Source organism: Staurois parvus, unplaced genomic scaffold (genome assembly GCF_062004578.1).
Source record: "Staurois parvus isolate SC_StPar_1 unplaced genomic scaffold, SC_StPar_1.0 ptg000136l, whole genome shotgun sequence".
NCBI classification, from domain to species: Eukaryota; Metazoa; Chordata; class Amphibia; order Anura; family Ranidae; genus Staurois; species Staurois parvus.
In genome coordinates, this window is record NW_028317932.1 from 3799152 (window position 1) to 3823918 (window position 24767).

At 38.9% G+C, this 24767-nt stretch overlaps 1 protein-coding gene across 1 annotated transcript in view; it reads right to left on the bottom strand.

The window, feature by feature from the left end:
• Nucleotides 1-24767, bottom strand: part of LOC149465907 (sodium channel protein type 5 subunit alpha-like) — a 518022-nt gene that overhangs the window by 352086 nt on the left and 141169 nt on the right. Inside the window, exons 2-3 of the mRNA XM_089673130.1 lie at nucleotides 6694-7021; nucleotides 3666-3784 (exon numbers count right to left, since the gene is read on the bottom strand). Coding sequence (XP_089529256.1) covers nucleotides 3666-3784; nucleotides 6694-6969 — 395 coding nt within the window. The 5' untranslated portion in view covers nucleotides 6970-7021. The remainder of the gene's footprint in view (nucleotides 1-3665; nucleotides 3785-6693; nucleotides 7022-24767) is intronic.

Sequence of the window (24767 nt, forward strand, 5' to 3'; positions counted from 1 at the left end):
AAGATGAGAGACTAGTCAGCCAATCCTGGTCAGCACAATCAGGAAATAGCAGACGTCAGTTCTATACTTCTCAGGTTGCTGGTAGGAAGACATAGCACCAGCCTGTTCAAAGGCTGGTGCCTAAATACCCTCAAGGCCACTCCCAGCATCATTAGCTTGTGCTGACACACATTAGAAAATCAAGACTGAATGGTAAAGCTTGCTATGCAAGAGTATTTTTTGGTAGCCAGTGGGCTACACGGAAAAAAAAAAAGATCAGTTTCCTCCATCCACACAAACAAGGTGGATGGAGGAATCTCTCATCCCCACTGGGACATTATATTCTGACAGCAAGACCCAGCGCTGCAGCCAATGAACAACAACATTTTTCCAACTTGTTCATTTGTCAGAAGTCGATCTAATGATCAACATCTGTTGAACAGAGTAGGCCACACACATATTGACATTCAATCATCTATGGCTGGTTTAAGAAGAATCACAAGTAAATCCTGGGCTGTGGCAGGGCAGAGAAAGCTGGAACAAGGCTGAAAACAAGCAATGTCTGACAGAGCTGTAACACATATTATGCCTCTGCTGAGATAAAGATTTTTACTTCTTCTTTGCAAGCTTCTTTAGAAAGCTGCACAAGCCCAAGAATAATATCATCACACCATCAAACCCCGAAACAGACCAGAAGAAAATGTCGGTGCCGGCAAGGGAGCTCACAGATATACTGTAACATTGCTGGAATAGAGGTAAGTGTAGATGGTTTTAATTTCACATTAAAGTAAGCCCCCAACCCTGTGCAATTTTGAGCCTTGGTAGGTGTCAAGTTGGGTTTCAGCTCAGGGAGCCCAGAGCAGAATACATGTTAAATACTAAAGCCAGACACACATGGATTGAAATTTGGCCGGTACAGCAGGGATTGGACGAATTTCGATCAATGTACTGCATGGGCAGGTTGGTTGTACACAAGCTCATCTATCAATCGACCTGTGTACAACCAGCATTTCGGGTTTTTGGAAAATGATCAGTGCTGCCAGCTATAGCCAGCAACATTGATCAGGCAGGGAAGTTCCCCCACTGTCAGGATACAACAGCTTAGCAGGAAGGATTCCCCCATCCACATCAAATGTGTGGATTGGGGAATCAGGTCAACCCGCTGGTTGAATGAAAACAAATTAATCATGTATGGCTGGCTTAAATTTCATTAGCTGAAATCCAAGCTAAACTAATTTTGTCTAAATACAAGTGTTATGTGTATTAATACTTGAATCTTGGTGTGCTTGTATTTGTTCCATTCCATTTAATCCAGCATGAAACAACTCTTGCACTTTGCCACTGGTTCAGGAGTTTCCTGTAGTAAGAACCGGTCACTGCTACTCTCTCTCCTTGTGCAGGGTGACTGGTCTTGTATCTGCCCCTTCCTCTAGTTATCTGCAGGGAGTTTGTAAAGGGAGGAACTGCTGGAAGCCATTTGCAGCACTGCTCTTTGCACTGTAATCTTCACACATGTGATAATATTACCATTACATTTACAAGGTAAGTTTGACGCAAGTAAAGTGCATTTATAATTTGTGGACATTGTTGAATATATTTCAATGAGAGCTTAGCGTTAACTCTCCTTTACCTGATTTATCCAAAGCCTGAAAATACTGTCTTGAAGTAGTATTAAAGCAGAATAAACTCTTAAACACTGACAGGTAGGAGTTTTATGACAAATATACACAGCTTAGTGTACATTTACGGCATGGCACAGTGCTCTGAAGAAGTGACTTCTGCAGGCGTGTGTGGGAGTGACGTCATCGCGGTCTCACCAGTCAAGTGACTGAAGAGTTTGAACCTGGAATGAATACTTGTGACACCTGACAACACTGACATCACAATGTTGGAGGGGATCATTTTGCAGGTAAGTTTGCAATAACATACTAATATGCAGTGCATACTACATGGGGGTGATGAGGGGACTGGTCTCTGAAGAGAAAATGAGCAGCGTACATTCTCTGGCTACATTCACTAGCTAGAAGGGTGCCAAAATGGCATGGAGACCCTTATATAAAAAAAAGTTGCCTCACCCAAGATGGCTGCCAAAGTTCACCAGCGGTGGCAGCATCCAATCAGACAGCTGCTTCTTCTGAGACACCATTGGAGTCCATGAGGGTACAATTTCCCCTAAAAAAAATTCACTTCATCTGTATAATGACACAGCACCACCTATTTGATGGATTTTCGCTGAGCGAACTGTTGGCGCTTTATAAATACTGTATAATAATAATAATAATAATTTTACCTGCCTACAAGCAGAGTACTGAGGAGTGTACAGTACTTGTGCCAGCTGGGAGTGTGCACACAAAGGTGGGAGCAAAATATACTCACTTAGTCCTGTGCTTTAGTCACATCCACATTCGTGCACTAAAAATGACTGCATTTCTCATTTCCAGCATTTATAGCTATAGATACATTGGTCTGACGTATACAAGTGTTTGATGGAAATATAGTTCTTTTTGCAGATTGCCATTTTGTTCCATTTCCTTTCCCTATAGTTGTACTGCGATATATAAAATGTGGACCTGAATTGATTATTTTGTTTTTGCAACTATTAGCTTAAAGGAGAATACTGTGGCAAATACTAGCAGATGCTGCTCTTAGTTCACATAAGCATATTGATATGCTGGCTGAGAGAGGACACAAAGTTATACCGTTGGTGTATATTGTGACACGTCTGGAATGTATTTATACACAACTGTATCACTTGTTCCAAATGTTCCAAATTTTATGTGTGTTCTAATGTATTGAAAAGCTTGTTTCCATGTTTCATTGGTAATGTTCTTAATCAGTGGTCTCCAAACTGTGGACCAGGGGCCGGATGCGGCCCTTTACTTGCCTTTATCCCACCCCTGGGGCACTATTCATCCCATTGACATCAAAGATGAACCTCTATGCTTGCCACTGATATCAACAATGGGGCACTATTCATCCCATTGACATCAATGATGGACCTCTATTCTTGCCACTGATATCAACAATGGGGAACTATTCCTCCCACTAAAACTAATGATGGGGCAATGCTTACTCCCATTGATGCCATTTTCTACTCCCACTTGCCACAGTATGGCTTCGCTAAAGCCTGAAGGACAGTAAACTGGCCCTTTGTCTGGAATGTTTGGAGACCCCTGATCTAAATAAATGGCATTTTTACACATTACATACTTAGTCTTGCTATTTTCTTATATTACAGGTGTGCTAACAAAAGAAGCAGACATTTTTATGTACTCTAAAAAAATTCTTGACTGTGACAGCGCTCTGTAAATATCAGGAATGGATGGACAGAAATACGAAACATTGGCAGGTAGAATAGCTGCCACATCCACAATTCATCTATATATTTAGCTTTTTTTAGCCTGGAGTTCAGTTTTAACCATAATACCTCAAAATGCACATTTACTAAAAATATACTGTACATTCATATGTTTAATAGGAAGAAATAAATCTGGAAACTCCTTTTTAAAAATAAAATAGTAGGTTGCAAAGAGACTCCAATATTGTTTTTATCTTATTTATGCCTATTTTTACTGTCAAGTTTGCACATACTGCACAGAACAGATGGATGGCATTTTCAGATAGCATGTGGTACACGATGCTGAGTCAGCACTTCAGAGAGAATGTTGTCTAACATGAAAGGATATGAATGTACCAAAATTTTGATTGCAGCTCTTCTTACAGGATGGAAAGGGCTAATTATATACAAAGCAGGTGTGGCACTAAATCTGAAGATTGTCTTCCCTTTGTTTAGTACTATAAAGGTCTAGAGAGAAAAGTAGAAAAAAAAGTAGTGCATTAAAATATGTTTGAGGATACACTTTAAAACACAGGTCTGCCAAAATAAAACTAACTGAACATTTTTAATGCTGAAGTTTATGCTGCTAACATTTTGCCTACCTTGGTGCCTCCTTTCCCCCTTATGTTAAAGAAATGTTTAAATAAACACTTTCTGTTTACACTACGTACCTTATTTTAATCCTAGTGATTTCATTACTAGGTCTCTGTGCATCTCTATGCAATACAGGAAGACCATGCCTTGTTGGAGTGGATAAGCAGCATGCTGTACATAGTTTTGTGAAAACATCACAGCACCCTGTCTCAATACTCCTCTCAAGAGCACTTAGCCCTAATGTCAACAGTTGGCTGGCTCTTGGCAGGAGTTATACAAATATCAAAAATCCCTAAACAAAAGGTGAAAGACACTCTAGACAAGCGGGCACTCCTAGGCAGCCTGCCTTTGCATGCAGATTGTTATAAGTAACACCTTCATGATTTAAAGAATATAGTAGATGAAAGGGGCAGGCCAGGGACAGGAAAGCTGAGGAGAAACGTGCTAGATGATGCTGAAGGCCCTCCAGCCAGTAAATAAGTAGGGTTCTATCTGATTTGCTGCAGCTTCTGACACACACAGTGAGATGCTAACAGTGTGCAGGAAGATCAGAGACAGCAATTTCAGCACAGAAGTGGAGCCTATACAACTGTGCAAGATGGAATGTAAGACCAGAGTTCAGCGGAGATCAAACATCATTCTGCAATCAAACATCTAAGACAAATTAGAAATGAAAAAGGGACCATATTTCTTGCTAGGAACAGCATACAGTTTATAACATATGTGTACAGCAGCCAATCAGAAATAAATATGCCTAATCCTGACTACATCTTACTATAGCTACTGTAACAAGTGTCTGACTGATACATGTTGCTGCATTTGACACCCTGTTTTTCAATAAAGAATGTTATTTCTGTCAGTTTAAATAATGATGACTTAAGGCTGGTTATAACTTTATACCAGAGGTATTCAACCTGTGTCCCGAAGGAAAGCCGTGGGTGCACTGTGCTGCTCCAGTGGTGCAGGTAAACCGCAGTGCATTAGTGTGAAAGCAGCCGTAGGGGCTCAGGACAGTAAGGGCTCATTTACATTTGCAGTTTGGGGGGGTGATAATACCCCATAGTTGAGACATGTTTTTAACACAACTTCCACAACCAGTAGTGTAGCATTAGGGGTCACAGTGGCGACCCTGTCTCATACTCCAGGAGACCTGTGCGACCTCCCTATCACATTCTGTTTTACACTTGGACAGGAAGATCGGCATATACAAGAAATTGCCTTCTCCATTTTCCTCCTGCAACTGCTGAAATCCTGCTTCTCTTCCTCTCCCTCCTGCCAGCATTCAGTGGATGCAAGAGGAAAATGATCATTATGCTACTCAAAATAAACCAATTCGAAGTTCTGAACCATTTCATTTCACTGTGACCCAAGACTGGTTGCCAAATCACTTAAGTGGCCATCGCTCTTCAAAAGGATGAGCACCCTTGTTTTAGACACCAGTCAGACATTGAAGGACACAATCATAACCAATCTCCCAAAGGGTGCAGATGTCTGTAAATGTACAAGATTGGCTCTCCTGAACTAGCATGTTTAGGTCAGTGCAAAGGGTAGGGGTAGGAGAAAAGCAGCATAGGCAGACAATGTAGGCACATATGTCAGGTGAGATCAAGAACATATAAGCCGAGTCTCCCCTCCCACTCCCAAAAAAAAAATCCTTCCCAAAACTTCTCAAAATTGTCAGCCCATGGTGCCTACCTGCAACTGTAGACATGAGACTACAACCAGTTCAGCCAGTGATTTTAGTGTCTTAAATGACCTAAAGAGGAGGTTCACTATGGAAAAAAAAATTAACATTCAGCAGCCACAAATCCTATAGCTGCTCACTTTTAATAAAAGAACACTTACCTGTCCAGGGATTCAGCACCGTCCTCAGCTGGGCTAGTTCTTCACTAGTCTTCAGGCCCCCAACACCAGCATCCTAACTGTGGGCAGTCAGCTATGCTGCTTTCGGCTTCACAGCTGGCTGCCCACTGCACATGAACAAGCCGCACTGTGCTCTGTAAATAGTCCCCCAGTCTTCTGGGACCTGTGATGTGTTGCAGAGGACTGCAGGGAGGGAGGGAGTAGGTAGCTGTCACAACTATGTACTAGGTACCCGCTCCCTCCAATACAGGACTTAAAGTAGAACTTCCCTTTTTTGCGCTTAAAGAATCTTACTTAAAGAATGTAAAGTGAACCTGTGGCCAGATTATGCACACTAAAGTATTTACATATTCTGGACATTCAGTAAAAATACAAACTCTCACTCACTTCTATATCTATAGGTATTGTGGAGAACTTATATTTTAAAATTTACAATACAGGCAGTAAAAACTGCACTGCATTGCTTTCCAGGAGCAGTAGCTGCCAGGCATTCAGGATGTTTTCATCCCTAACTATACAAAAAAATCAACTAATGATAAAGTAAAACACTGTGCAAAGGTACAGGTATTTATCTGAACACTAGATGGTATTTATCTGAACTAGATAGTCAGAAACTTTTGCTGGAGGCCAGATGCATATAGGGGCTGCAGACAGTATAACAGCATAACTAATCATAAAATCTATACTTATCAATAGTGCCAGATTGGCTGAGACCAGATAATAATTGCCTACATGACACAATCACAAAACAGAATACTATATTAGGGCAAGGTCACATCACTAACATCAATTTTAATGTGAATCAAACGTCTGTGACGAATCAACATAAAATAAACTATCTTCTACTTTCCCAAGCACAATGCAATGTAACCACAGTTTCCCTTCTGGAGAAAAAAAGCTGAATTCCCATCTGGCATCACCTTCTTGTTCTTGTAGTAAGGGTCGATATCCTCCAGGGGCTGTCCAATGAGATGTACAGGAAATTCCCCATAGATACGAGGCAGCGGTTTGCCGGCCTCCAAGTCGGGATGTGGCTTTGGTTTCCCCTCACTGTTCTCATTGTTCTCTCCTTCTCGGTATTCCTGCTTGGCGCTTCTGGCCTGTTCCTCAGCAATACGCTTCTCAATAGCAGCCAAGGATTCTGGGGTGAAACGGCGAAAGGTGTCAGGACCTGGTGGCAACAACAGGACTGCCATATTTTCATCCTGCTTCTTCAGTCCTAATTCTTATTTATAGCATTGGAAACTCCTGAAAGGCAAATAAGAAAAAGGTTGGTTTACTCATGGAAGTAGGGATTTGACTTTGTCTGATTTTATATACGAGATGCTATGACTTATGACTCTAAAGAAGGAAATATTAAACTGTTCACAAAATTACATCATAACCGCATCACTGTTCATTTGCTTTAACCTGCTGTTTTCTTTACTGAAACATTGACATCACTGATATCAATTGTAGAGTGTCACATAATGGGGATTGATTTACTAAAACTGGAGAGGGCAAAACCTGCTTCAGCTGTACATGGTAGCCAATCAGCTTCTAACTTCATCTTGTTCAATTAAGCGTTGACAAAATTCCTGGGAGCTGATTGGTTTCTATGCAGAGCTGCACCAGATTTTGCACTCTCCAGTTTTAGTAAATCAAACCCAATAAATAGATAATTTAAAGAAATGAATGTGCTGTCTTATTAAGCATGACTTTTCCAGCAGGTCATCCTTCCCATAAGGGGGACATTTCTTTAAAAGGGACCTGCAACTGCCCCTAATACTAAAGCATGGACAGTGTTCTATGTGGTTCTGACACATGTGCCTCCTTCATTGGTCCTTTGGTGACAAACTATAGAACTTATTCTTACCCTCAAGGCTTTTGCCAGGGATGGGCAAAAAAACTTGTGCTTGGAAATATTACATCAGCTCCCAGATTTTTTAGGGCCACCAGTTACCTTAATATGTTCTCAAGGAATAAAATGTTGATAAAAGACACTTATTATATCAGATGCACAAAACAATAAAGGTGGCCTGGTGGGGTTTATACTTGAAATCTAGCACCCAAGGAATCTTTTGCATATGATAATTTTGGGAGTGTTGTATTTATGGTCTCCCCCTGATCTTTGTGGTTCTCTCTGTCAACCCCTATGTCATTACAGGAGACAGTAGTGACATGGGATCCAGTGGAAGGAACCACACTGGCATCAGAACACCAGGCATCCAACATAACCAAAAGATTTTGAGATATAGAAGATTCTTTGGTAAAAGCAAACTACAACATTGCTTTGAGCAGAATAGGTGAGTATTAACTGTGTTTTTGTACAAGGAAATCTTTGTCTAATTGGTATTCCTGTCTGTATTCTTACTGGGGAGAGTTTCTCTTGTTTTCCATCACTATGAGACCTGGAACCAGGACAGGAAGTGAGGAAATGTCTTTAAAAAGGGACCTGACAGAAGTTATTGCCCTTCTATTGCCCTCTGTTTTTATTGCTGCCTGTGTTCCTATTAGGTTTCCCCTCAGTTCTTGATGTGCCACCGGTTCTCCATAACCAGGAAACAGAGAACAATCAGAAACAAAAGAGGTTCTGACCTTTTTCCCCATTATAGCCAAAACAAAAAAAAAGAGAAAGTTGAAATCTGGGCTTTAATCCATGTAGCCTATGCACACACCACCATTTCTTTATACCATCTAAAAGACAATGGGGATGTATTGAACAGAATTCAGAACACAATGTACATAGAAAGCTTCCCAGTACCTCTTCACTAACATCCTGGGAAAAACTAGATGTGTGGAACACTTCATAAAACCACTTGTATATTTTATGAGAAGACAAAGAAAAAATAACTTGCACAAAGCTTTTGGACACATTAATCCCAAGACCCTTTAAGACAGTTCTATAGTCACTGATGTTAAACTCAAACGCAATAAAGCAGAAGTCCAACGTTTACACATCAGCCTTGGCAGCATGCTGGTAGAGCATGCTGGGAATTATTGAAGAACATCAGCTCAAATGCCACCAGTTGGTAACAACCACATTAAATAAACCAGCATTCGTGTCTGACAGACTTTAGCCAATAATCTGCTAAACGGCACATAGAGTAATATATTCGAAAGTGGTTACATTTGCTTTTGTTTTAGGAGAAATAATCACTAATCCATTCACAAAGACAGTATCTGCCTTCTAGCATGGAAGTAAATAAGAAGATTATGTTACATAATACCTTCTAATGCACAGCATAGCGTATCAGTAACTTCTTTTTTAATGTAGAAGAACGTGACATGCATTTAAAGAATGTCGAAGAGGAAGAAGGTTAAGCTGCGAAAATTAATAACAAACACCATACTCAACAGAAAGTATAATTAAAATATAAACGATGAGGAACTTAGGCAAAAGTGTGCTTTCTGGTTCATTATATAAAATTTCCTTGCCTCTATTGTGTTAATTATTTTAATAAGATCATACTGTTTTATTAGATATTAAACAATATTGCTTCCTGAGAACTAGTTTTTAAAAAACTGTCATGAATAATGAAGTTGGTTTCCACTGCTGACTTCCTTCTAAAAATTCTTAAATGTGTACTAAGGAGGGCCTGGGACAAAAGTTCATCACACTTGAAGGACTTTTTGGAACATGTAATGGTTAGATGCATCAAATATAGCCAACAGATTTTAGGGGAAAAAAGTCTCCCTTTCTTTAGGGCTTGAGCAACCTGTGTTAAGGATTGATGAATACTAACACCCTGAATAACAAGGAGGATTTTCCCCCGAAATACATTAGCTGCATTTGATGTTTTTAACCATTAAATGTTCCAAAAAGTCCTTGAAGTGAGATGAAATTTTGTACCAGGGGCTCTTCAATGCACAGCAGAGAGGTAGCAGCCGAGGACCAGAACAGGGTCCACTTATATTAAACTTCAAACACGGATCTGCTTCTTTGATGGAAAAATCATGTGGCCAACTTTCACTTCTATTGGTGCAGCGCTATCACACACGCATATCAGACTTCTAAAAATTCTGGCTTCCTGGCTGTCAACCCCACTGGCTTTGACGTGTTCCAAATCACTATTTTGCAACAGGTATGCAGCAAGTTAAATGAAAACTACATATTTGTTCAGGGGATTAGCATAGCAGTCAAGCAACTAGAACTTCTTAGCAGGAATTTAGCAAATACAGTCCACAAATGTGACCCATAACAGGTTTGCTGTAATGCCCCTCTAAACAGCAAGCAATACTCACATTCCCTTCACTCCCCTGCTGTTCTGTTCAGCTGAAGAAAGAAAATACTCAGTACTTCCAAATGTGGAAGTATATATGCCTCACTGTCCTTTTTGTGATGTGACAGTGCTGATGCTTGGCCTAGGACCATGAAATAAGGCTGGACAATCCACAGTCCTGTGAAAGGTTCACACACAGGGGCGGACTGACCATTTGGAAACTCAAGCACTGCCCGAGGGCCTCTGGTCAGTAGGGGGCCCCATGAGATGCCCCTGGTACCTTTTTCATAGGCTTTTTTGAGTTTGGTCAAGGACACAGGGGCCCCATGATCCCTTATTGCCCGGGGGCCCCATGAGTTCTCAGTCCACCCCTGTTCACACATTAAACTTACACAAGTATTTCATTATTCACTCCTAATGGCCAAAGAGGACAGTGAGGGAGAAAAATAAAGGTAAGAATGCACTGCTGTGGAGGGGGAAGAGATCAAAGTGAACTTAGTTCTCTGCCTTGTATTGGCAAAGCACAGGTTTCCTTTTAAGTGATGCTTAAAAGGAAGCAATGGGGGAGAATTACTAAAACTAGTTTACTCGGAATCCGGGGCAGCTGTGCATGGTAGCCAATCAGCTTCTAACTTCAGCTTGTTCAGTTAAGTTTTGCCAATAAAACCTGGAAGCTGATTGGTTTCTATGCACCAGATTTCGCACTTTCCAGTAAATAAACCCAAATATCTTTATTTTTCCAAAAATAATCCATACACATACATTCCTTACAGCCCTACATACTAATTTTCATGGAATTGTTTCTTACTGTGTTTTTCTGCCTCCTTGTAGTGTTGTCCGTGAGCTCCTGAACCTCTCCTTTTCCCTGGAATAAGCAGTGCACATTAGTTGTGGTCATGTACACTGCTCTATGCACACTACAAGTACCATAGTCCATAGTACATCTCGGGAGTGAGGCAGAGAGAGTGGCTACATTGCAACATGAAGTGGGATTATGGAGAATGACAGCAGCCACCATCTAACAGAAAGTCAGATCACAGTAGCAAAAAAAAGGAATTTGGATATTTGGAGGAAGCTGAGAGCAGCAGAAGGCACTTTCTTACGTTAAGAAAAAGAAAAGAATACATATGCAAGTGGATTTTTTTCTTTAAAAATAGAATTTAGAGTCACTTTAAGGCGTTAGTGTAAGTGCTCTGCAGGCATTTACTGCAAGTTTGACACCTGCAGGTTGTAAAATGTTACTGCAAGTAAGACGATTTATGCACAAGATTGTATCTAGAAAAGAGGAGTTTATCAGATAGATACACCAGTTTCTTATTATTTCAACAGCAATTATTCAGATGAACACATTTTAATTCTCCTCTGAATACCTGATCCGATCCTAATTGTTTAGATTATCTCATATGTATGGATAGCCTATAAATACATTTGCTCTGATGGGCTACAAAAAAATAAATGTGATATTTTATACATTGTACAGTCATGTAAAAGCATGACATATCACTTGAATCTAGTGACATTAATGGCCATGTATAGGTAGTTTGTGAAAATATCAGTTACTAACCGCATCAACCACTAATAGCACCAGAAATAGGTGGGATCACATGCTTCATTCCCATAATTCCTAGTCCAGTAGATTATTGCATGTATTTGTGAACAGTGCACCAATTCATAGACATCAGTAAAACAAATTTCTGACATTTGGAATAATTATCATAGGCAAACTATTTTCCTGGGGCCAGTATACTCGGATTGGTTCCCTCAGAGTTACAACTGTACAGACATTTTACCAGCTGCTCATAAAAATGTAGACTTATTGAGCACAAAATAAATGTAGCCACAAATAATGTTTTTTCTTCATTCAAAGTGGTTTTAAAGACTGAAGGTTTTTTGCCTTCATGCATTCTATGTAAAAATCATTTTGTGCCCTCCCCTCTGCCTTACAGCCCTTATAATATTTACCTGATCCAATCTCAATCCAGAACTGATCCCCATTGGCTCCTACTGTTGTCAATCATAGCCAGTGAGGAGCAAGTGGGGGTGGGGCTGAGCTGTGCTCTGTGTGACTTACAGACCCACATAGTGAGGCTCAGGAGTGAGCACGCACGAGTGCCCCCATTTTTGTTGTTTAAAAAAAAATCTATTTAAATATAAGCCACCCAACCACATCTTTCTAGTTACCTGTTAATCAGATGTAGGTTTGATTTTTTTATACTTACGTCCTAAACATGGTTACTGCAGTACTCTACAGTGTGTTGCAATACCCCTTCCCCCATAGCACTGCTTCTCCTATTAAATGCAGTGGTTAGGTGTTATTATTACCAAATATTTTTACCAATACCAAATATTACTATTACAGCTTCAATGACGTAATGAAACTAAATAAAATGAACTATTGATAAATCACACCCAGTCTCTTTCAGATGGAGTCACTCCGCTCCATTTAGCAGGGGATTCATGAGTGGATGTTTTGACATCTGCGCCTGTTCTGTTTGTGTCCAGTGGTCATGGATGGAACCATGATAGCGCTATGGGTGGACACATGTAAACAGACGTGTTTGTTTACATTAGGCTACCTCCATTTTGTCATGCTTAGGTCCAGAAAAATAGAAAAGGACTTTTTCTTCTGGACTAGAACAGACTCAGAGGCAGGCGGTACAAACAAATATTTACATCTGCCTGTCCATAGAGCTGCTTGGAGCTTTCAACTAGGTTCAAGTATATATAAAATTAACATGCAAACCTGATCAGAATACATGTGTGAAAGGGCACTTATATTGTATTTTGGTGATGCGTGGTTAAAAATCTGCTATTTGTTTGGGCTGCTATCCCTTCAAATCAAATTTAGATTGGCAAGAATGACAACGCTGGTACCTGGCTTCAATTGCCTCTGAATTCTGAGGGCCCCAGTATATCACTGTTCTACTTGTGACATTTCAAAGCTGCGGTTATTACAACCTTCCCTGGGCAAAGCAATGAGGTTAGAAAATTTTATTTTGACAAGACCCACAGAAACATTATGGGTGCAAAATGATGGAGTCATCATTTTACTACTTGTAGGGATTGATTTACTAAAGGCAAATATACTGTTTGAAAGCGAAATTGTGTTTTTCAAGGGAATTTTCTCCAGAGGTTAGTGAATGTTGTGAAGCTCTGCTGACTTCCATCATCCAATTTTGTGAAAGCTAAAATGTGTTTTTTTTATCTTCATTGTAGATGATTTGGTATTATTTGCAAAATGAAATTTCAGCGCATTCACTAATTTCTGTTGAAAATTACCTTGCAAAGTGCAACTTCCCTTGCAAGGTGAACAGCCTGTCTTTAATAAATCACATACCCAGGTCTCCTCTGCAGTAACTGATGCTCCCAAGAATGATGCAGTAGATAAATATACTTCAATCTTTGCTGGTCCTTCATTTTCCCCTCACCATTCTTTGGAGTTTCTACGTTTACTTAACTTCACAATGAATACTTTTTCACTTAATAAATTAATGCGCATTTATTAAATATTTGATGATTCATTTAACGCACGTGTGCAATTGGACCATTGTTCAGTTCATTTCTGTATTAATATATCTTTTCTTTTTTAAGTAATGACACTTCAGTCATTTTTCAGACCCAGATCTGATCCAAAGATTTCTTTTTAATACCAATAAAAGGCATTGCAGTGTGTAAGGATAATTTCTATTTGACTGTATTAGAGGTAGGGAATATAAATGTGTGTAAAAGAAGTGGTGTGTGTGTGGTACTTTTGGGGATCCTTTTTGGTGCTTTGCTTTTTTGGATAGGAACCGCTGACAGGTAGATGCTAGAGAGATAATTCTTGGCTCAGTTCTAATACAGTGCCACAGGAAAGGAGTAATAAGCGAAAGAAAAAGTAGTAGAGAAGTAGAACAGAGTTGACATGGGGGACAAGGAACAGCCTCAACCAATTTTCTTACGTTATGTTTAAAGCAGGACTTTTTTTTCTCAGAGAATAGGTGCAGAAACTCCCCCCTTCTGAGTCTCCACATGTCTCCACCACCTACCCACCTCTGAGCACTGTTCCTTGGTTCCACCCTCTACCCACCTCCCAGTACCGCCCCATTAGATAATTCAGAACCAAGTATAATTTTGTGGTGCTAAGTAATTTCTTAATGTTAACAAGATAGGCAGTAAAAAAAGATCCCCTGCAGCCAGAAACTATATACCCCCCAACAGAAACAATAGACCTCCTTGCAACAATAGATCCACTCCACAATAACAGACCCCCCCAGCAACAATGGACCCCCACAACAAAATATCACCCCAGCAACAATAGACCCCCAGTAGCAACAACAGATCTCCCAGAAGCCAGCATCAATAGGCCCTCCTGCAGCCAGCATCAATAGACTTCTCCCTCAACAGTAGATTCCTCACAGCAACAATTGACCCTCCCGGCAACAACAAATTCCCCACCAGCAACAATAGAACTCACCAGCAACAATAGACCCCCATGCAAAAAAGATCCCTTCAAAAGACAATAGATTTCCCAGCAGCAAGTATCAATAGACCCTCCATCACATCCCAGCACCCCTTGTCATTATATACATTCAGCGCTGGGGGTGTCGGAACTGCGTTCTTTCACGTTCCCACTGAAAAAGCCCTAGTTAAAGGCCTAACAACATTTCAATCTAAGTGCCCAGGGATGCCAGGAGTCTTTCAAGATTCTATCCTAATTATATTATCTTGCATCAAGTTTTGGACTACATAAAATACATCCCATGATGTGATGACATTAAAATGACCACGGCTGATATCACATTACTACCAAAAAGTCTACCTCCCTAATGTGCAAACCGAAACTTCTTTTTTTTCTTTTAAATAGGTTTTATTGGAAGAGTTTTTAAATATAAACTTTACTGGTATTCAAATACTAGAAAATATGTGTTCAAGCTCACATTCAGAATAAATACAATGCAAATAAGACCTATACATGAGAAGCCATTTCCATTGCAATATTTACATAATGTTAGTACCCACAAAATTTATTTTCAATAATAAATGCTATAGTGTGCTTTTTCACCATAAGTTGTTAATAATAAATACTGTAAGCAATAATACCAAATCAACTCTCATGTTACTTCCATTAATTCACCTTTAATCTAAAGAACAGTTGTAATATATGTAATATATGCACACACACACACATTTAATAATATGATATTGTTAACCAAATAAATTGATAAAACCCAAAGAGCACTTCAATCTACAAAGAGATAGGTAGCAGCATGAAAATGTGTTTGTACAAAGAACATTGCTCATGGACCTAAATAAATCTAAAATCCATAGCAACGTCTTCACTATATTTTTTTGTAGGTTCAAACTGATTAATTTGGCCTTAGCAGTGATGCTAATACTCACTGAACTTTTCATTCTTTTGCTTCCTGTTTGAAGACTCTATAAATAAAAAAGAACAAGCTGTCTTTATTCAGACCTACAGTATGGGTAACTACTTGGAAGCCAATACTTCCTGTACTCTGCCAACTGAACAGGGGTGAAGTGGACTATCGTGCATAGATATCATTCTAAGGGTTAGGACAGGACATTGTGGAACTGTTAAAAACATTAAAGCTGAAGATAGATCAGGGTCAGCTATACTTAATAGGTCAGTCATGATCACCCCAAGTTCATGGAATGTCTACAACAGATTCTGATAGATGATCACCTTGAAAGATCTGAGTCATTATTTTGTCTAAAGGATTCTTGAAAATGGCAAGCAAAAACATTTTCATAAGCAAACACATTTTTCATATAATATATTATTAGTAGGTTTTCTAAACAGCCAATATATCACTGGTCTGAAAAATGCATGCCTTTTTCTCTGAATTATAAAATTGGGACTGATCGTACAACAACATTAGGAAGACCATCACACTTCCAATTAGGAAGTAGGAAGTGGCTTTAGGAAATTAGACATACCGTGTTTCCCCGAAAATAAGACAGTGTCTTATATTAATTTTAGGTAGAAAAAAATGCAATAGGGCATATTTTCGGGTAGGTCTTATTTTTATTGACTTTTATTTATTTTTATTCACTTGGTGACACCCTCTGACGATCCCCGCAGGATGGATCAATCTGCAGATTGAGCATAATGGATCAGGGTCCGATTCATTATCCTCCCCAATCCGTAGATCCGTGGCACGGATGTGGACCCACCCCTCTGCAGAAACTCTGAGGAGGAGAGGTGTCCGAAGTGCTTGCTCACTGTCCGTCCCCTCAATTCCTGCTTATTTCAGAAGCGGTACATACAGGGACGGACTGAGCCTCTCATGGGCCCTGCAGTGACCCCGGGTCCTCGGGCAGTGCCCGAATGGTCAGTCCGCCCCTGGTGGAGGTAGGTCTTATTTTCGGGGGGAGGCTTATATTAGCAGTACATTAAAAAGTACCGCTAGGTTTTACTTTCGGGGTAGGTCTTACTTTCGGGGAAACACGGTAAGTGGGAAATATGTGTGAGTTTCAATACTAATTTCAGCAGGTAAAACTTTGTTATGAAGTTTGCTAAGATCCTTGTAACATATGTAACTATGGTAAATAGCATCAGACTTTTTTTTTCCAACAATACTGGATTTATTTTTAAAAAACACTACTCAAAAGACCACACATGGATGGTAGGAAATGAGCACATTGCTATCACCAATTCTTATAAAAATATTGAATACAATTTATTTATATACAAATAATGAATAAGTGAATAGCATGAAAAAGATTGCTTGGGTACCCTAAGTGATTGCTACAAACCCAACACCACATATACAAAACAAGTGCTATGTTAGCTATTATATGTAGATAAATAAATGACATTCACTATCTTTGTAAGGATTAGTGATAGAAATCTGCTCATTTCCTACTGTCTGTTTGTGCTCTTTTGAGTTGTATTTTTCGAATATATGTTTTCGGATAAAGGAGTCTACACCAAGCTATGATAATGAAGTGTAAAAAAACGTATTCTTGTTCTTCATATTTTTTCCTAAAAGTGGATTTATACATTAAAGTTTAGATTCTTTGTTTCCTATTATTAAAGTGTTAGTTCCCCTTTACCATAAATCTGTAAAGGGGATTTAACAACTGAGAGAAAATGTATTTAGATGTAATGAACATAAAGAAATCTAAATAGATTATGTTATTAAACACCAGCTTGTTAAAAGGGGAACATTAAGAATATGTAACTGAAAATCATTTTATGTGTGTTTCAATTATATTTTTGCATTTTATTGGCTAGCACATAAAAAAGAAAAAAGGGTATAAACTCGGCAATAAATAAAAGGAAATTAATTTAATGGAATTAACTCTATTAGGCCTTTTTCACACGGGCGATCCGTTTAGGTCTGGCTGTCAGTTTTTCAGGGGGACCAGATCATAAGGTTGTGCATTCCTATGGACAGGAGGGTGTAAAAGGACTTGTGTCCATTTACACCTACCTACCTCCAAGTCCGCTCTGGACCTGTTAAAAAAAGTGGAGAAGGGTATTGGGGTGTAAACGGACAGCGGAGTCTGTTTACTCCCGGCCACCCGTAGAACAGAGCAGGCTCTGTCCACATCTGCTCTGTAGAAACTGTCATCTGCCCCCTCTGCTCTGATCAGCATGGGAACATTTTATGTAGACTGTGTGGTGTGTATTACCATCTCATCAGAATTATAAACCCAAATTCCTGGTATTTACAACAGATGTATGTTTAAAGGAGTATTCTATCAGTTTATTCAGATGAAAAAGTACTTTGGAAATCATGTTACCATTTAGGTAAATAGGGCAGTTTAGAGTTTGCCAGTGGAGAATCAACAATCCATAAGTTAAGGCTATCGCATGTTGAAGAGGGGTCAAGGAGTCACACAGTTGTTAAAATTGTGTGAGATCATGTGAAAGGACTGATGCCGGGGACAGGGAGGCCATGAAGTGCAAAAGTTGGGCCTTATTTCTGAAATTTAGAGTAGATAGAAAGGGGTATGTTGCTAGTTGCTCCATAGTGGGCTAGTAGTTCTGAAATGATGAGCTCATGATGAATTACCCAGAATTGTTAGAAAGGAAGATGGAGCATGGGAGTTTGATTTGTCTGGAAAGACTTTTCTGCAGATACTCCAGGTAACACCAGCGGTAGGGTGAGATTTAAGGGTTTGTGGTACGTCAATTGAACACCATTGAAGGACAAGTAACAGAACACTTGACACAGCCTGCTAGGTACTCATATAAAAGAAAAAATGGTATTGACTTCCATATACAGTGCCTAAATACACTTAAAAGGCATAATTATTGCATAAATATAAATCTCAAATAAATATATACACATCAAAAAAAGACAATATCATGTGAAAATGTGCAACCAATATATATATATATATATATGTGTGTGTGTGTAGACGACAAATCACACACTGACGAAAATAATGAGACCCTAAACATGCATCCCTTAAAACAGGGAAACATTGTGACATCAATCACACATAAAGTGATAAATCAAATGACATAAATTATGCCTGGAAAAAAGTGCCCTGTCCAAACGACTCACAACTGACGTGAATAAATTAAAGTGAGACTGTCAGGATGAAACCTGACTCCAAACACAACATCCAGACCACACAAAGTTCTACCACATAAATGTGCTACAAAAAATGTGATAACTGACAAAATATATTGTATGACTCAAAATAATAAAACAGCACAAAGGGATTTTGCAAAAGTGAAGGATCCTTCACTTTTGCAAAATCCCTTACTGTGGTTTTATTTTTTACTGATACTTACCCTAAAGTGACCCTGACAGCACACTACAGTATATACAAGCCAACAAGAGGATCCACTGTGAAAAGTTGGCTGATTTATCATCCTGCCTAAAAAGAAGTTTGTATATCAGGATTGGTCATACCCATTGCTCCACAGGGGGGATGCCACCACTACTACTAACCTGGATCCGTATATGCTGATTGGTCGTATTGCTATATCTTATATTATGAAGGCTTATTGGCCCTTTAGGGTTGCTGCATGAAGGTGAGGGGGCAATCCAGCCGGCGACGGATCCCAAATTTTTTTCACCTATATCACCTATATTACCGTGGAATTTTCCACTTGTTTGAAGAGTTCACAAGGGCATTTGTTGCTTATAATTATTACATTATTTAGTGGCACATTTGTGGCATTATGTGGCTTAAAACTTTTTTTTGGTTTTTGTTTTTTATATTTTATTTTCATTTTGTATTTTTATTTATTTATTTTTCAGCACATTGTGATATAGTGTTGTAACACGTTTCTAGTGTTTGTGTTCACACAAATTAATCCCACCAGGGATTTAATCACATGAGTAATACAATATATTTTGTCACTTATCACATTTTTTGTGGCACTTTTATGTGGTAGGACTTTGTGTGGTCCAGAAGTTGTGTTTGGAGTCAGGTTTCATCCTGACAGTCTCAATTTAATTTATTCACGTCAGTTGTGAGTCGTTTGGACAGGGCACTTTTTTCCAGGCATAATTTATGTCATTTGATTTATCACTTTATGTGTGATTGATATCACAATGTTTCCCTGTTTTAAGGGATGCATCCTTAGGGTCTCACCATTTTCGTCAGTGTGTGATGTCTCATCTACATATATATATATATATATATATATATATATATATATATATATATATATATTGGTTGCACATTTTCACATGATTTAGTCTTTTTTTGATGTGTATATATTTATTTGAGATTTATATTTATGCAATAATTATGCCTTTTAAGTGTATTTATGCACTGTACATGGAAGCGCAACACCATTTTTTCTTTTAATGTTTGTAAACGCATTCAGGTATATAGCCAGGTGATAGCAGCTAGCTGTTTTTTATATATTTTTTATATTTATTTTTAGTTTGAGTAGCGCAGGTGGTTTACTTACTATATTCTGCTAAGTACTCAGCCTTTGTTTGAGTGGGCTGTGTCTACATCAGTCAATGACTCTAGTCAAGTGAAGAGCGGCCTGGTAGTTAGCAATGTCATGAAGAGCCATACCTCCATGTAATTTTACAAGTCAAAGGAGCACTAGGGGGAGTCTTGGAGGTTTAGGCGCCCAAAGAAAGTGAATAGAGTAAAGGAGGGTCAAAACCCCTGGCAGTTTTTTTCCCCATCTGTATTGCCATTAAGTAGATTTCTCTTTACTTCCTGTCACTTAATCTAAAAAGGTAAAGAGAGGAAATCCATAAAAGTGATAGAATCCCTGGATGTCATTAGGATCACCAGAACTAGTGACCTGTTCTAGTGACAACCCAAAATTTTTTTTGTATTAATTTATGGCTTTGTATCTGCCTGGAGCTCGGCTTTAAACAAAAAGCACTGCTGGTTCTTATTTGCAATTTAATCATCAAACACAATATAAATGTAAAGAGTAAAGTAATTTCTACATCTTGCCAAGATACACTTTACCACTCTGATCTAGCTTCACATGCAGCAGAATCACTTTAAAATCTACCTTTGATGTTGAGTTCAAGAAACGGTAAAATACAAATTACTCATATCGATTAGTTCATACCATATTACATCTATATGGAGAAGTTCTCTCACTAGCAGCTGCTATTTGATAGTATGGTTGGGTGTGTCATATTGTTGAGCTTTACTAATCATTCAAGAGGGAGAGAGACTAAGCTGAGTCTACTGCAGTGTCCTTTAATAGTATCACTAACAATACATCACTTATGTGTGGGAAATTATGTTACCATAATCAAAACCTCATTCACACTAAGTTCTGATAAACATCTAAAACTTTTACATAATGTTTCTGAACATTTTTTTGTATATTTTATTTATTTAAGAATTACAAAAGGTGTGTGACGTGCAAGGTAGTAATATTGTGACTGCCTTGTATGTCACACATCTGGCAGGTTACAACTAACCTCAAAATGTGCAAAACTTTCCCAGGAGCATTTGGGAGAAATTTCTGGACATTTTTAATAGGGCTTATACAAACACACATACACATACACCAAGCAGAAAACAAATACCCTTGGAGTGCCTGTTAGGTCTAGGGTTAGAGGAATAAGGTTTAATACTTACCTCGCTTAGGCAAACTCCCTCAAAATGCCTGTTCTCTCAAAGCCTTTTCTCTAGGACACTTCAATCAGCAATTGCCTTAGGTACAATGAATGAGCAATACTCCTGCACTGTATGTGAGAATGCTGAGGACCCTCCTGTAACCTGGAGTGTCAGGGAGAAGAGAAGAGCACCATCAGCCAAGGGGAATGAGGGATAAGGTAAGGCTCCTATTTGTTTAAATAAAAACAAATAGGCTCATGCTAATGCAACAGATGGCAATGTTTTGTTATGCTAGAGCACTCATGTACAATAATATTCTTTTACTATTGCAGTCATTTTACTACAAGGCAAATTTTCCTGATCCTTTACCTCTTGCAATGTGAAACTCAATATTTAATGTGTATGTAAGCCCAAAAAAGAAATTCCCTTACCTGCTCCTTTTCAGAGTGCTAACTATATTATTTACAGTATTTTCTTTGGTAAATGCAGAAAGTACTTGTTGATCCTTGTGATAGATCCAACCATGGCAAGACTTTTGGAGGAGACTAGGGGCTAGCCTTCTGACTATGGCCGATGGAGAGAGCAGATCTTTCTCTAACGATGGACAACAACGTGATGAAAGCTGAGAGTGAGGCGGGGATTAATTCTTTGAGTAAAGACAATACAGCTGGATGGAAAGGTGTAATATTAATCTTATACAGGTTAATGGTCAGAGAAAATATGGTGGCCCTCCTGCGAAGCTCCTCCACTTGAGACAGAAATATTTATGAACAATGTCCCTCAAGAAATCTATGGAGATAGATGAATTCCACTTTTTTAGACTGTTGGAATATTGTATGAGTTTTGTCTTATGATGGACAGATTATACTAGTGAAAATAAACACCTGAAAGACAGCATGTGTAGTGTACTTTGTGTGTTCAGTGTTGGAGGTTCCGGGCTGTCTGGGGTGGGCTCTCTGGCTTGTCTGAGTACCTGGCTGTTGATTAGCTTACTGTTAATTAGATAACTGTTAGCTGTTGGTTGTACTGTTTACTAGTTGCACTGTTTAGGATAATGTGATCAAACTCTTACTTAATCAGTGTGGTATGTTTATCCCAATGTGTAATATTTGTTTTTATTGTTCATGTGGGGGATGTCCCTATTTCTGAAGTGTATAAAAACCTGTATTTCTGTTCCATAGAGTTCCAATTTTGCACCTAAGTTAGTGTCGCCTAGTCTTGGGTGCAATGCCCAGCTATAATACCTTGATCCTGTGTCCCAGTGGCAAAGAAGCAGTTCTCTAACAGAATCACCCAATTGGGGTGACAGCTGGTCTGTCACAATCCTGCCAGCAATCTTGTTTCCTGTGCTCTTTGGAATGCAAAGGAATGATCACAAAATGTAGAGACAGTTCATGGGAGGAAGCGAAGGGGAATAATCAAAGAGCGAGGAGAGCTTGGATATAAGAGAAGGAGAATGATCAGAAGAAAAAGAGCATGGTTGGAATCAGAGAAGAACAGTCAAAAAAGGGAGGAGAGAGAGCATGGATCGAAGAGAAAAAAGAATGAACAGAAAGGAGAGAGAGCATGGGTGAAAGTGGAGAATGGTGATCAGAGATTGGAGGGAAGACAGCATGGATGGAAGAGAAGAAGCATAAACAGAAAGGAGAGCAACTATGGTTGGAGGTGGAGAAGAGTGGTCAGAGATGGGAAGGCGAGCATGGATAGAAGAAAAGAAGAATGGTCAGAGAAGGGAGGAGTGAGAGCATGGATGAAAGAGAAGAAGGATGAACAGAAAGGAGACAGAGCATGGTTAGAGGTGGAGAAGAGTGGTCAAAGATGGGAAGAGAGAGCATGGATAAAAGAGAAGAAGAATGGTCAGAGAAGGAAGGAGAGAGCATGGACAGAAGAGAAAAAGTAAGAACAGAAAGGAAAGAGAGTATGGGTGGAGGTGGAGATGAGTGGTCAAAGATGGGAAGAGAGAGCATGCACAGAAGAGAAGAAGAATGGTCAGAAAAGGGAGGAGCGAGAGCATGGATGAGAGAGAAGAAGGATGAACATAAAGGAGAGAGCATGGTTGGAAGTGGAGAAGGATGGTCAGAGAATGGAGGAAAAAGAGTATGGGCGGAAGAGAGAAAGAATGAACAGAAAGGAGAGAGAGCATGGTTGGAAGTGGAGAAGAGCGGTCAGCAATGGAAGGAAAGAGCATGAATAGAAGATAAGAAAAATGAACAGGAAGAAGAGAGAGCATGGTTAAAAGTAGAGGAGAATGGTCAGAGGGAGGAGGAGAGTGAACACAATAATTTATATCTTGGATCCAATTGAATGCTGCAAAGATACTTTTTTTTAGATACTTTTCACTATTATACAATTTTAATGTATTAGTCTCATAGAAGGCTGAACACCTGGATGTTTTCATCTAATGTCTTTAAGCAGTATGATTTTATATTCAGCATGCTAGTTGTCATTGAGTTTATTGTACATCATTGATGCATTCAAAGAAGAGGAAGTATTTGGCAGGCCTTGAGCTAAGGTGCATTTTTATAGATGAACAGCATTTATGTAAGCAAATAACTATATGTGTATGCAAAAACCTAAAACTTTCAAAGACATTGTAACAAAGCTACCCTGTTTTATAAATTCTCCATAAAGAGCTCTAGGCAAATTTGAAAATCCTTTTTTTAAGTAATGCATGTTTTGTTAAATATATTTTAAAACGGTGTTATATATAATTATTGTGGTGGTACATCCTAAATCACAATAATTCCCTGCATACTAGTTGAAATTTCAAATTAAAAATGCCTACACTGACGGCCAATTTAGGGCTCAAGTGGATTCATTCAAAAAGTATTTTTCACCTATTTCTATATCAGTATTGATAATTTAATCATTAGAAACTACTTAAACAGTAGGTGGCATTCCTCTGTGGTCAAAAGCTGAAAGCTTTAAAACCAGCAACATGGTTGCCAAGTGCATGGCGGGAATTAACTTCATATATTTCAAAATACTTCTGTCTAACTTCATCTTACGTATCTTCCATTTTATATATTTTTTAGGAAATATAATAATTATTTTAGGACCTCACAGTTGATGTTAATCTAGGTTTATGAATAGGACCGGACAAATGAAACATATTTTATAGAACTTGTAGATTCAACAAGTCAATTTACTTTGGACTGTTGTTTAATTCTATGAGAGCTGTTCCTTGATAACCTCACAATTAAAGCTCATTTACTTACTCAAGGGCAAAAAATGGCCTTGGGTAAATTATATTTATTCCTCTCCATCCAGTCCTGAGATTTAAACAACCCTCACAAATGACAAGGTAGGTGGGTGACACCACCTACCATTAAGGAATACAGTGGTGCCCTCTTTCTGCCTGCAGCCTGGACAGAAAGATCAGTAGCAGGCTGCTGAAGTAATTCCTATTTACACATTTACAGAAAACACCTTTACTATTTATGAGCAAATTTACAAAAAATAAATTTACTATTTATGAGTGGTAAACGTTTGATAACTGTGCAGTTATCCTTTAAGTAATTCAGGCTGTAATAGTCATTGTAATGAGCCACACATTGCCTGTGTCAAGCTTGTGACGGCTTGTCAACAAGTAAATAGGAAAAGCATATTTTGTTTTTACCGGACATGTCATAACCAAAATCTGTCAAGACCTCTGTTTATTTATAGTTCTTGTAAAGAGAGCAGAGACGGCCACTGATGACAAAGGTAAGACTTCCCGGGAGGCAATTAACAGGAATTTTCAGAATGGCCGGAAGACAACTATCACTGCCATG